General features: G+C 35.8%; 1 protein-coding gene and 1 long non-coding RNA gene across 2 annotated transcripts; one reads left to right on the plus strand and one right to left on the minus strand.

Annotated features, from left to right (window-relative positions):
• The first annotated feature begins 682 nt into the window (after positions 1-682).
• LOC113065428 (uncharacterized) lies at positions 683-5,502 on the plus strand. Its single transcript, XM_026236661.1, has 5 exons — positions 683-981; positions 2,622-2,951; positions 3,300-3,451; positions 4,462-4,508; positions 4,617-5,502. Exons 1-5 carry the CDS (start codon positions 945-947, stop codon positions 4,717-4,719), a joined length of 669 nt encoding a protein of 222 aa, XP_026092446.1. The 5' UTR covers positions 683-944; the 3' UTR covers positions 4,720-5,502.
• Positions 5,503-9,316: 3,814 nt separating this feature from the next.
• Positions 9,317-12,919, minus strand: LOC113065430 (uncharacterized). Its single transcript, XR_003279021.1, has 3 exons — positions 12,823-12,919; positions 12,494-12,534; positions 9,317-10,944 (listed from the first exon to the last, which is right to left on the minus strand). It is a non-coding gene; the product is annotated as an uncharacterized LOC113065430 (long non-coding RNA).
• Between the last annotated feature and the right edge of the window lie 846 nt (positions 12,920-13,765).

Raw genomic sequence — 13,765 nt, forward strand, 5'->3', positions numbered from 1 at the left:
AGGTAACTATGACAGTGGGTGGAGTCAAGCTCAGACCAGGGTTTTCTTTAACAGGAAAAACAACGAATGCACGCATGCGCTGACCGTGCTACGACAGACAGTAGACATCCCGCCCACGAATCGCTGCAATGGAGGTTGCGTAACTGCTGCAGTCGCAAGTAAGTAAAGAGTTTACCATCCGAGAATATTGAATCTGTTCGCTACTTCAGCATACGGAATACATATTTACACCAATAAGAAAATGTGATAGGTTAATAATACAAATATGACGTAGATTTTAAAAAAAATTCGACGTCTGAAAGTGAACAAGGTCTTCTCGGGTCTAGGCTCCGCCCTCTGAGCAGTCTTTGCTTTCCCTTACACGAGCTGTGAATTTTGTTTGTTTGTGAAGTATATTATATTTATAGTGGTTAGGATTTTGTTTCTATCTGATAAGTATAATTTATTCGCTCAATGTTTGTCCGTGAGTGGTGAAAATAGAACGGTGAGTGTCCTTCCATCCAAACGAACGTCGATTTAAAGCAACACCCCAGTTCCACCATGTGGTTGATGAGCGCAATTTTCAGTTTTTGAGCCTTTTAGATCGTTTCCTTTCAAGCCTGTGCTATACTTTACGCATGTGCGATTCAAATGGGCTGGTGCACGGCATTTTGATGGGCTCGTGCACAGGATGTTTTTTTTTTTCTTGAGCGTGTCATCGGTTTACTAGTGCCAAAAGCTGGTTTGCCATCCGCCGTATGAGTAGAAGTAGAAGAAGAAGAGCAGCTGCTCATCCATCATCTTACTCGGTGATAGTGAATGTTTTATCGAGACGGAGGAGAAGAATCTTCACTTTTTCTTCGTCGTCTTCGACGGATCGTCTTTTCCTGAAGACTCGATGTTGATAAAGTAGTAGATTTTAGTGTTTTAAACTAATCTTGGAGATTTCGCAGTGCTGAATTAAGATGAAATTCCTCTTCGTATTGGTGTTCTCAGTCTCAGGTGGGTAACAAGAGTTGAGGTTAATAGAAGGATGGGTTTGTTTTTGGTCTTTTCCCCATCTGCGTTTTTGGGCTTATAGTTTGGACAGGTAATTTAATGTTATTTAGTGTGTGTGTGTTTGTGTGTGTGTGCAGCTACGTAACTCTCCGAGTCCTCATAGAACAGTTTTTACACACTTACACGCAGTTATTATCTGGCTCGGCTCGGTGTTCATCTTCAGTTCTCTCTTCACAGCAGTTTAGTCAGTGTACTGTTTGAGTAAATGAATTACTCCGGGATATTGGTTAATTTCGACTCCGAAAGAGTGTCAGCCACGTTAAAAAAGTGAATAACTGAAGTAATTTGTGGATTAATGCTTACTGGAGACGTGAACCGGTTCAAATGATTCAGTCTGATTTGGTGAACTGATTCAATCGCTTCACTAAGATCCGGTTAAATTGAAAGATTTGTTCATGAATCGGATACCACAAGTAACCACAAGGGGAAGTGACATTGTGTAACCTTGAACTTAATGACAATATTAATCTGTACCTCACATTGAACTAGGGAAAAGCTTCAGAACAGTTGGAATATTTGCACAAAAACAGTTTGGTCATTTTTAATGTTTGTGCATTTTGTGGAGCTCAACAACACCAAATAGTATAAGCACACCACAGTATCAGATTTGGATCGGTCTTGTCTGATCAATACCCTATCCACAGAGATCCAGAGTATCGGATCGATATCGCATACCTTGTTTGTTACATGATCAGGGAACTACCACTAAACTTTTCACTGGGGGCACTTGCGTGACTAACTTTTTCAGTTACTTGCGCAAAACATGATTTGGTGTCACAAATTTTTTATAGTAAGCCGCTCTGGATAATAATGAAACTGTATTGCATTCAGATGTGCTTTTTATTTTACTTGCCATATTTTAAACGACATGCCGCCTTGTTTTATTTCTTACAGTACACACAGTAGGGCTGTCAAAATTGCTCAAAAATGACGTTCGAATATTCCCTCTAAAAAATAAACGAATATTCGAACTATTCGAACATCTGGTTGCGCATGTTGTCAGTGACGCGTCAAAACAATTGTCAGCTAAATGATTAAATGTAAATTAATACATATGAGGTTAAATGGAGGTCTTTTTAAAGGTATAGTTGGTATAACATCTTACCTTTAGATGTATGAGGTTTGTATCCGTTATGACTGGAGGAAAGCCTGAAATACATCAGAGATTGAGACTTTAGTTTAACTAAAATAACTTTTATTTTATTAAAATTTGAGCTATTTATATACAGATTTTTTTTTCCCTGACTATGGTTATAACATTTTACATTATAACTGGATTGGATTTCATTATGAAGTTATAACACAAGACATCATGTTGATGTATTTATAGGGCTTATAGGAGTATGATATTCTCAGATCAAAATAGGTTGCTGTTTTCTGCATTCTGCAAAGAAGGCATTGTTTGCTTTTTTTTTTTTTTTTTTTTTCTTCAAATCTGCAAAACCTCACATTATCTGTGTAGAGCAGCAGCAGTCGCTATCATAGACTCAAACACCAAATATAGTACCTCTGTGTTACTGATGAAAACTTGAGAAACACTGTTCACTAAACCATAATTAATAAATTCTTTCTGTCCCAAACAGTCACTCTGTGTGATGCTGAGCTGAAGTTGGAGGCAACTGTTGGAGAAAATGTCACTATATCCTTCAAAACTGCTGAACTGGAGAGAGTCGATCAAGTGAGGACAACTTTTAAAGGAGAAAATGGTAAAAAGTTGGTTGCACGCTACTGTCGCTGTGCTGATTGTGGACACTGTATTCCTGTGGGAACACCTGGAGTCTCACTGAGAATTGAAGAAGGAACCGCGTCCTTGATTCTTCTGGACGTCAGCTCCAGTAACTCAGGTCTCTATGAAGCACAAGTGTTCAACGGAAACAATGTGTCTGAGATACAAGCTACACTTGTTGTCAAAGGTATGTCAAGATCTACAGTATCTGTTTACCTGTATCAGGATTATGAGAAGAATAATGTAGATGTTCATGTGAGGAATCAGATGTGACACATTGATTCACAGAATGAACTCCTCAAGAGAAGAAACGGTTTCTTTCACAACTCTTTAGATGATTGGTGTAAAAACCTGAGTAAACCTGCAGATCCTTCACTGACATTGATTCAAAAAGAGTAAAAGCTTGTGATTATCTTTGATTTGGCAGATGGTAGCAGTGGATTGGTCAGTTAGGTCTGTCAGGATCGCTGTTTCTGGTTTGTGTTTCTACATGATGATAATAATGTAAGTGTGCACCATTTGTTGTGTGTGACAGAACCAGTATTGTCCTCCACCAAAGAGTCACCACAGACCTCCTCCCCAAAACCTCCTGACTCCTCTGGACACCTGTGGCTGTGGCTGTGTGCTTTACTGATTCTTCCAGTGTTGACTGTGATCGGTTTCCTCTTGTTTAAGAAACGCAGGAGGGCAAGTATTGCTTATGTTTATTCTCTTATGGATGGAAATGATCTGGGACTGCATTCACCAAAAATGATGAAGCTAAAAGTTGCTACTAATTAGGGTTGGGCAATGTCTTAAAATTTGGCATCATACGATGTCTACATTGAAACATCGTGATGGACGATGACATCGGCGGGGGGATTGGGGGAGGTGTGCCTGAAGCGTGAATCCTTATAAAGGGAAAACAACTAACAATTCCTAACACCATGTCTACACTGGATGCGAGCGGTGCGGCGTGACAAAATACTATAGAACCACTGATCTATAATACCGTATTTTCCAGACTATAAGTAGCACTTTTTTTTCATAGTTTGGCTGTTCCTGCGACTTATAGTCAGGTGCGACTTATTTATCAAAATGAATTTGACATGAACCAAGAGAAAACATTACCGTCTCCAGCCACGAGAGGGCGCTCTATACTCCTCATTGCTCCTGTAGTCTACACTGAAGACATAGAGCGCCCTCTCACTGCTGTAGACGGTAATGTTTTCTCTTGGTTCTTGGTTCTAAATAAAAGCGACTTTTAGTCCAGTGCAACTTATGTTTTTTTCCTCATAATGACGTATTTTTCTATCAGCCATTGGCGATGGATGATTGCAGGGTCTATTGGCTTAGTACTAGTACTTGTATATTTTATATCTAAGAATGATTCCCCGAGAGACAAAGTATATTTTTCTAATTCTAAAGAATTACTGTGGCTAGGAGAAATTATAGCGTAAATCAAGTGAATGATGGCTAATCCAAGTTAACTGTAAAACTCAAACCAAGAGCAGGATGATTTTGTTTTTATACTAGTTTAAGAATAATGTGGTACATCTAAAAAAATATAATTGGTAAATTATTTGCTTTCTTTAAGATAACGTTAAAAGTGTGTTTTGAATGTATACACCTGAAATGTATACACTAATATTTTTCTTTAGTACCTTTTTATCTTATTTGATTTGCATCTTGTAATTGTTTTATGTGTTGACTGTCAGGATCATGTGGCACTACCTTATACTGAAGAAACCTCTGCTGTCTCCAGGTATGAAGCTCCTGAGTTTCCTTGGGTCTTTATCACATCACTTTTTCATAAAGAATATTTGTCATGTTGGGCTTCACTAAAGTCAGTTTTCTGTTGTTTTCTTTACAGCGCAGCATCTTCAAAAAAATACATGGAAAGAAATTGCACTGATTGTGTAGCGGTCTCCTTCAAGACTTGTAGAGAAGAGACTGAAGATCAGCTCCTGACTTGATTCTGAGTGTCTCGAACACAAGCGATGTCTCACACTTCCTCCTGAACTTAACCTAAAAACCACATTAAGTTTCTTTTAAACCAAATTTTAAAATGTAACACTTTGTTTCGTATAACAAGAAAGAAAGCAGTTTGTGATTATCGAATGGGAGGTGTGTTACAAATAATGTTAGGTGAAGGGAAAATCATGGACCTGGCAACCCTTGCTTGAACTTTATAAATATTGCAATAATTTCTACACGACACATGACTGGAGAGACAGAGTCGACCGATCATCAGCGGTTTCTAAACTAAGATAAATGCTTTTATTTACCAAAGCCTGTTACTGTCCGTTACATACTAAACATCATCCAGACCCTTCAGCATTAATCACACTCTCGGTCTAAATCTGATTCTTGTGCGTTTGTCTGATTGGAGTCCAGTCGTATTTAGTAAAACTGTGAACACCAGACACAAGCGTGGTCACACACACACACACACACACACTTCTAGAAGCAGTTTACTCTCGAAAACTCAACATCACTGACACAGAAACCAACGCAGATATTCCAGAAAATAAAAGACAATCATTAAGATACGACTCCAGTCAGATGCACAAATACTCCGAGCTGGACTGAGAGATAATGAGGAAAAGTGCTGGTAAAATCACTCTGGATCCTCACACCCAGCACTCTCTGTCTTTGACCTGTTGACCTCTGGCCGGCGCTGCAGAGCACTGAGCCCCAAAACAAGAACAGACACAGGAACAGCTTTTCCCCGCTGCATATCCCACCTGAACAACACCGAACACAGCTCAGTCTATCAGATGCACTTATTTATTCTCCATCAGAAGATCCCATAATATTATCAGGGAATTTTTAGTTTCTGGTCAGATTGCTGAAACTGATGCAGACTGTAGCTTTAGATTCACAAGTGCTTTCCAGTTTTGTGTGCAATATAAATCAAATGGCATATAAAAATTATAAAATGTTTTCAGTTAAAAGCCATTGCTACGTGTACTGTGTTAAGCTAACTGAGACTTATAGCACTAATATATATCATTGATCTTTTTTTGTTTTTGATTGCTTCTATTGTTCTCATTTGTAAGTCCCTTTGGGATAAAAGCATCTGCTAAATTAATAAAAGTGAAAAGTAAGATTTCTGTATTTCTTTGTGTACACATCTTTCTCAACTTTGACTGGTCATTTAGTGTTTTCTGATTGGTTAATGTAAAAAAAAAAAATAATAAAATCAAATTTATTTCACTCTGCCATAGTATCATAAATGTTAAATAATAAAAATTCATTTAAAAGTTTGTAAAGTTTAGATGAAAGATACATGACACTCAGCTTGTATTAATTGTGAAGAACAGTGCCTACAAAATTAGAAAGAAAAGTAAGTTAATGCATTTTTATGTTGGTATTTCTTTCTTCACAGAACACCTTAACAGTAACATCTCATTACCTTCACTGAATACTGAAGAACATTATTATTATCTATCCTCAGGTTACAGCAGACAAATATAAAAACACATGGTTTTATAATAGTTTAGAGACAGACAACAGCACAACCATTACACAAATTAATAATCGATAATTAATGTGAGGGGGAAAATCATTATATAATCATAATGCAACAACATGTTCAGTATTAGGATTTTACTATGAAGTTGTAATCAGGTAATGTTTATTGTAATAATCATGTTCTTATCAAGTGGTTTCTATTCATTAAACATGAGAAGAGAGCCCTCTGACATCACCAGAACACACGCAGACCGGATGTTACAACTACTTCTTACCAACAACTGTATATTGTACAACTGTAAATATTATTCAACTTTAACACATGAACTATTAACGAGAAAATTACCTGGGGGAAAAAAAAAAAAACAATAGGCCATTTTCAAGAGTGGTAATATTGAAATGTATTGCACAGATGAGCCACTCACAGGAGGATTTGAAGAGATCACTCTGTGAAAATCTTCTAATAAAACATTCTAAGTAATCAAAAGCTTATTTGTAAATATATATATATATATATATATATATATATATATATATATAATAAATGCAAGCATTCTTATTTAACTTTTGATTAGCATTATACATTTTAAATTTTCCTATAGCATGGCAAATTTTACATGAATAAAAAAAAGTTTGAGTCTTTAAGTGATTTTACATGTTCCTATTTTATACACACTAAAAAACACACGTTTATGTATGTATGTATATATATGTATGGACTTTGCATCCCTCCAAGCACAAGCTATCAGGCTTTTGGCTTCTTGAAAAACTTATTAACAACATATTCTTTAACCCACTAGACAATATATCTAATACACTGATCCATGTTTCTTCTGTTCACTTAAAGCTGCGGTAGGGAACTTTTGACGCTCTAGCGGAACTGCTTGCGTCTTTGCGGAAGAACATCGTAGCCGGAACTACTTCTCTCTGTTTATGTCTATGAAGAATCACAACGGTACTGGGTTACTCCGCCGCGGTATCCCCAAACCAATCTAAAATAGTCCGAATATAAACACTTATTATAGGTGCACCCTAGTGATTCAGGACAAGCCAAAAACACGGTTTGGAAAATGGATTCATGGTGTACTCGCTTATTATATACATTTTTCTACATTTTGAACACAAACAAAGTTACGGACCGCAGCTCTGATTGGTTGTTTCTTACCGGGAGCGTGTCAATAATGAAGCAGTCCTGTATTGTTTGCAAACTGTATTGTTGTTCTGTCCTCCTCAGGAGGATGACTCAAGATATTTCACTGACAACAGTAAAGGTCACTTCCTGAGAATGCTGATACAAATGCTGTTAAACCCATAGACAGTAAAAAACCACTTACTTCACTTCCAGAATTAAAACTTCCTGTTGAGTAGAATAATCACGTCTAGACCTGCAAATGTGAAAAAAGGATATAATTAAGAAAATTAGGAGTTGGGTCACCTCCAAAATCAAAGGGAATACCTTTTAAAGAGATCATTATCATCAAATGTTTGTAAAATGTTTAAGTTCAGAGGCAGATCGCCAGCAACAGACATTTAAGGATAGTTTGTGGTTTGATCTTAGTGACTTAAAAGTCCTTTTCACTACAGATTTAGGAGCTAGTTTTAGTGCTTAAACACTGTGTTAAATACTCTTAGAGTAAAAATGTAGGAGTCCTAAATTTAGGACTGGCACACCCAAGATATTCTCCTAAATCCGCAAGTTAAGAGCTACTTAAGATGTTTCATGAATACAGCCCCTGTGGACGTATGAATAAAGCCTCTCAGAGTAAAATAAGTGTGTCAAAATTCTAATAATTACATCATTTTACTTTTATTCCATAACTTAGGTCTCAGCTCCTATATTATTTAAGAGAGATTTTTTTTTTTACTCACAAGGTAAGAAATTTAATAACCTCTTCCACTCAACAAGTCGATGCTATCATTGCAGAAATATAGTTATTTATTTTTAATTTTTATTTTTGGCTAGAATATTGGAAAAATGCAGCAATGCACCGGTGATGACACAGTAAGCAGTGTGTTATATATTGTGTATATATTGTGGCACTAACCCAAGTAAAAACACAACAGTGGCCAAAAGTAATGTGTGGATTTTAATGACAGCTGCATTTCACTAAAACCATTAAAATACAAAAACACTGAGCAGTGTTGCAAACTCCTTTCAATTGAAAGTAGGTAAATCTGGTCAGTTAATGTTGCTAAATGACTTCATAACGATTTATATACAGATTAGTGAACTCGTCTTTATGGCGTAGTGGGAGAGTCTTTGAATGTACATAAAGTTTGTCAGAGAAATTGGTTTTATTGCTAGTCTTTTGGAAAAAAGTATCTTAAGGGATGAGGAAGTCATTAAATCTTGTGACAAAACTCATACTCAGTACAACATATGTTATTTACATTTAATTTGTCCTCTTGTTTTTGCATGTGTTCATTATCTCTTTATATGATAGAATGGCCCAAAAAAAAATTATGCACAATTTGGCTGTATTCATTACATTATTATAACAAATTAAACAACTCACCAAGCAACTATGCAATATGTTGCGTATATCATTAAAAAATTTTTTTTTTTATCAGTGTGTTTATTGTAGAAAGAATGGTCACATGTGGCTGATTTCTTCCAGGAATAATGGGGGGCTAATTGAGCATGTTCAGTATGAATATCATCACTATAGCTCTTTCTTAACTGAAGAAATTAGCAATGTTGCAACCATCGTCTGTTTTTACTGCTTTTGTAAGGAGTCTCTTATGCTCACTTATTTTGCTTTTAAAAATAAGTGGTTTTGGTTTTAATAAATAAAACGTTTTATTTCTTGTTTAAAATGCTTCCCAAATGCATTCCTCAAGTCCAGATTGGTTATCACAGCATCTGCCAAATAAAGGAAAACATTTTATTTATTTTTTTTACTTTAAACTAATTGTAACAGGAAGTCATTTTCCTTTGCTTGGATGCTTAAAACAAAGACAAGTTCATTTCACGTGTGTACTTTTCCCCCCACATCAATCTACCCTCCATACACCATACAGATCATGCAAAAACAAATTTGACAACTTCGCAAAAAGCAAAAGGCGGGAGCTGGTAACATGTGGAGTCTATGGGATTGCAGCCCAAAATGCCCAACTTTACAGCAGAAAAATAATTTACAGCATTTAATTTTTTTTTTTTTTTTTTTGGTCTATACAGTTGATTTTGCCCTTCATGAGAACTGTGAGGGGTGAATTTTTTTAAATAGCTTATCCGTTTAAATTATTTTAAGCCTCAAAGTTCTGCATAATTAAGGGCGTGGCCACTATAGTGACAGGTGGATTGCCGCTGCTGTCACCACAGTCGAGCTAGGTGGGCGTGGCTTCAGCAACCAGCTCCCGCCTTTTTGCCCATTTTCGATGTAAACACGTAACGTACAAATGCTCAAACATTTACTTCATTAAATTTTACAGTTATTCCTCTGAACACATGCGTGCTGAACCGTGACCTTGACACTGATCACTGTCAACAAAACCTGAAGTGTCACGGTTTCTAAACATGATAACAAATAATACAGATAAATAATGAACACATATCAAAAAGGGAACACAGATACTTACAAGACCAAGTAGAAATTTCCTTTATTGTTTGCCTGCTGCTATCAACAAAACTCAAAACATGACTCTCTAACTGTCATGTCTCAGTAAGACTAATATTGCCATCTAGCGGTTGGGAATTGTAATGGCAATCTTTGGCAGTCCAAAAAAAGAATCTGCAAATAAAAACATTATAGAAGACTCTAGCCAAATAAATGAGGAAGTTTAACTCTTTTACTCTGACTTGTATAGCTGACATTTCCACAAAGAGGACTGTGAATCCTTTTTAACTCTTATTAAGAACAATATTAAAAGGATTGGGGAGAATTACAAAAAAAGGCAAAATACATTAGCAAGAAATAGAAAATGCCCTGAAAAAAATAAAAAATGGGAAGTCACGTGTAATTGAAGGGTTGAACTCTTAATTTATTTTTTTGAGAAGATATCAAATAATTGTTATCGAATGTATACAAGAAGGATGTCTTTCTCCAACCATCAAAACTGGTATAATAACTCTACTCCTCAAAACAAAAAAAGATATAACAAATTTAGACAATTGGAGGCCTATTACTCTGCAACGATTATAAATTATTAGCGTTAATTAATATATGCAGAGAGATTGAAAACGTCAGTAGGACTAATATTGCCATCTAGCGGTTGGGAATTGTAATGGCATTCTTTTGTTATTTTATATAATATCAATAACATAGTATAATGTGTATGAATATAACATTTCAACAGCTTGTGTGATGCATGACATCATATTATCAAATGCAAGTAAACTTTAAATTTAAACACTTAAATTAGCATCATTTTTGGCATAATAAATAATGCTATATTTAAATAATGTTGTAAAATAATTTAATAAAATATCAGATAATGCTAATTTAAATGTTTCAAAGAAATTCAAAAAATAACATTTTACTTGCATTTGATAAAAAGCTGCATGAGCGTTAGGGCTATAGCCAAGCTGAAAAGCCATTAAAACTGCATGCAAGTATATGTTATATGAGTTACAACTGTCCTGTTACAACTTTCCCTGGTCTCCCCTACATTTAAGAACATGTCTCGGAAATGCAGTGGTTTTCCAAACTGTCCCGGAGCAGCAGAACTTCCCTCATCTAACACACCAGAATCAGCTCCTCACTTCATCATAGGGACTTCCAGATCTGAAGAGGGTCAGAAAAGGTGAAGAGCAACTTAATAACAAGCTCCACCCATCGGCTGGTGCTGGACTTCTGTAGAGACTGCTAATGAGTGTACAACCTGAATTGAAATGTTCATTTAGAAATCAGAAACAAAACACACCTTTAGAAGTTGAAATAGAAGACTTTATTGATTTTAAAATAATTTATAACTTTGAATGTCATTCTTGTTCAGAACAGCTGGAGTATCTTCCTCTAGGGGGCAGTAATACTGGAGACTCAATGGAAGGCTGCACAAGCGATTTTTGAAAGTCAATAGCATGACTTCTCCATCGCGTTTGACAATGAAAACTACTGTACAATATTCTGTAAGAAATATGTAACAAGACACAGTCTTTGTAGCGGAGATAGAAGACTGTATTTATTTGAAACTAAATTATGTATTGGTTTAATTTTCAATAGTATGAGTCCTATTATAGTTCTGTGGCTAAAACCACCATCAAAATGTTCTTCTAGGAACCAGTAACAAGACACACCCTTTAGATTTGAGAAAGAACACTGCATGCATTTTAAAGGAATTTATTAACAGATCTAAATGTAGTTCAATAGCATGTAATGTGATTTTTTAAAGTCAATAGTGTGACTTCTGCATCACTTTTGACAATGAAAACTACTGCAAAATGTATTGTATGTAATGTAATGTATTATAGTTCTGTGGCTAAAACCACCATCAAAATGTTCTTCTAGGAACCAGTAACAAGACACTCCCTTTGAAGTTTAGATGGAATACTGTATGTTTTAAAAATGAGTGTGTTAATGGGTTCAAATTTAATTCAATAGTATGCATCCCAATTTACATGTGATAGTAAAAAACGGCTGTAAATATTGTTCTTTGAACAAATAACAAGACACACCCATTTCAATTTACATATCAAACTGTATGCATTCTAAATGAATTTATTTAAACTTCTGAATGTCAGAATGGTCGAGACAAGTGCAATATGTTCCTCTAGGTGGCGCTAAACTGCACAATCTTTGTCATGCTTTGCAAGCATTTTCTCAGTCTGTACATTTCAATAACTTTTGTTGTGCTACAGTTATGTGAATGAAACCAACAGCTAAATGTTATTTTATGAACACATAAGACACATCCCTTTGATTTGAGATTTATTATTCATACATTTCACAAGTGAAGCATTTAGATGGAATTTTCCTCTTCGTTTTGCACTTTGCAGATAGTCCCTTGCCTGCACTTTTACATAGGTCTATCAGTTAAAATTCCTTAAGGCAGATTAAAACCATTAAAACACAATTTGTGTTCTCTTCTACATTTGAAAACAATTACAACATAGGAAGTTTGTTGTCATTGTGCTAAATCGTTAAATAATTATTGAAGATCTCCGAGGCTGAATCTCTGACAAAATGTCAAACGTCGAACCAACTTTATTATATCGGTGTTTTAACTATGCCTCACTCTTATGGAACACGTTAACAATTAAATTAAAAGTTTGAATTCATCGTTAAAATATTAGTGGAATTACATACATATTTTACGTAACGTTATTCACAATACCTGCTTATGGTCTTCAGTGTCCATAATCTGCAGCGTAGATCCTAGATATGTATTACAGAAATATTTAGCGCAAAAGGGTAAGACACCTTAAAGACGTAATTTATCTGTGCCGCTAATGCGGTCTTCACGTTCTCTCGGAATAATCGTAAATATGAGTTTTGAAGGTAAAAATTGCACATGAATGTCCTCCCATTTTCAAACTTGAATGCAATGAGCTTGTAATCATGATTTAACTACGTCAAGATTAAAACATCAAGCGCCAAGATACTGTACTTTTTCACAACTTGTAATACGTTGCACAAGTCTAAAAACTGTTTAACAAACTTTACCCCTTCAAACTCATCTTTCTTGACGCTGGAAAGCCTATGAAAGTTGACATCGTGGGGGAATGCGCACTTTCAGAGCGTGCACTAACCCCATGACATTAAATAAACCATGACATTAAATAAACCAATCAAAAGACTCTGGCGGTTTGTACAGCCCACTTGGAGCTGAAGTCCCAACCACCATGCTACATTGCTACGACAGACACAGTAGACATCCCGCCCACGAATAGCCGCAATGGAGCCATAACTGCTGCATTCGAAAGTAAGTAAATGGTTTACCATCCGAGAATATTGAATCTGTTCGCTACTTCAGCATACGGAATACATATTTACACCAATAAGAAAATGAGATTTATGAGGTTAATAATACAAATATGACGTAGATGAAAAAAAGTCGACATCTGAAAGTGAACAAGGTCTTCTCGGTCTAGGCTCCGCCCTCTGAGCAGTCTTTGCTTTCCCTTACACGAGCTGTGAATTTTGTTTGTTTGTGAAGTATATTATATTTATAGTGGTTAGGATTTTGTTTCTATCTGATAAGTATAATTTATTCGCTCAATGTTTGTCCGTGAGTGGTGAATATAGAACGGTGAGTCTAGGTTATTTAGGTGGCGATAACAGGAAAGTAATAGATTTTAGCGACCGTGTTTAATCATGTCACCTGATTGGCCCAGGTCATAATGACGGGTAGGTTTAGCGCGTAAACACTTCCCTTCCCCCTCCATCCACACCAACGTCGATTTAAAGCAACACACAGGTTCCACCATGTGGTTGATGAGCGTAATTGTCTGTCACCAGTGTCGAAATACTGTTTAAACGTGCCCGTGAATTTGAATAGATCAAATCCCTTATTGGTTGTTTTTGCTGGTTATACTATGGCGTTGGTTTTGAGATTTGCATATTAGATCGTTTTTTTTCCATTTTTTTTTTTTTAATTTTATTATGA

This window comes from Carassius auratus, chromosome 48 (assembly GCF_003368295.1).
Source record: "Carassius auratus strain Wakin chromosome 48, ASM336829v1, whole genome shotgun sequence".
NCBI lineage: Eukaryota > Metazoa > Chordata > Actinopteri > Cypriniformes > Cyprinidae > Carassius > Carassius auratus.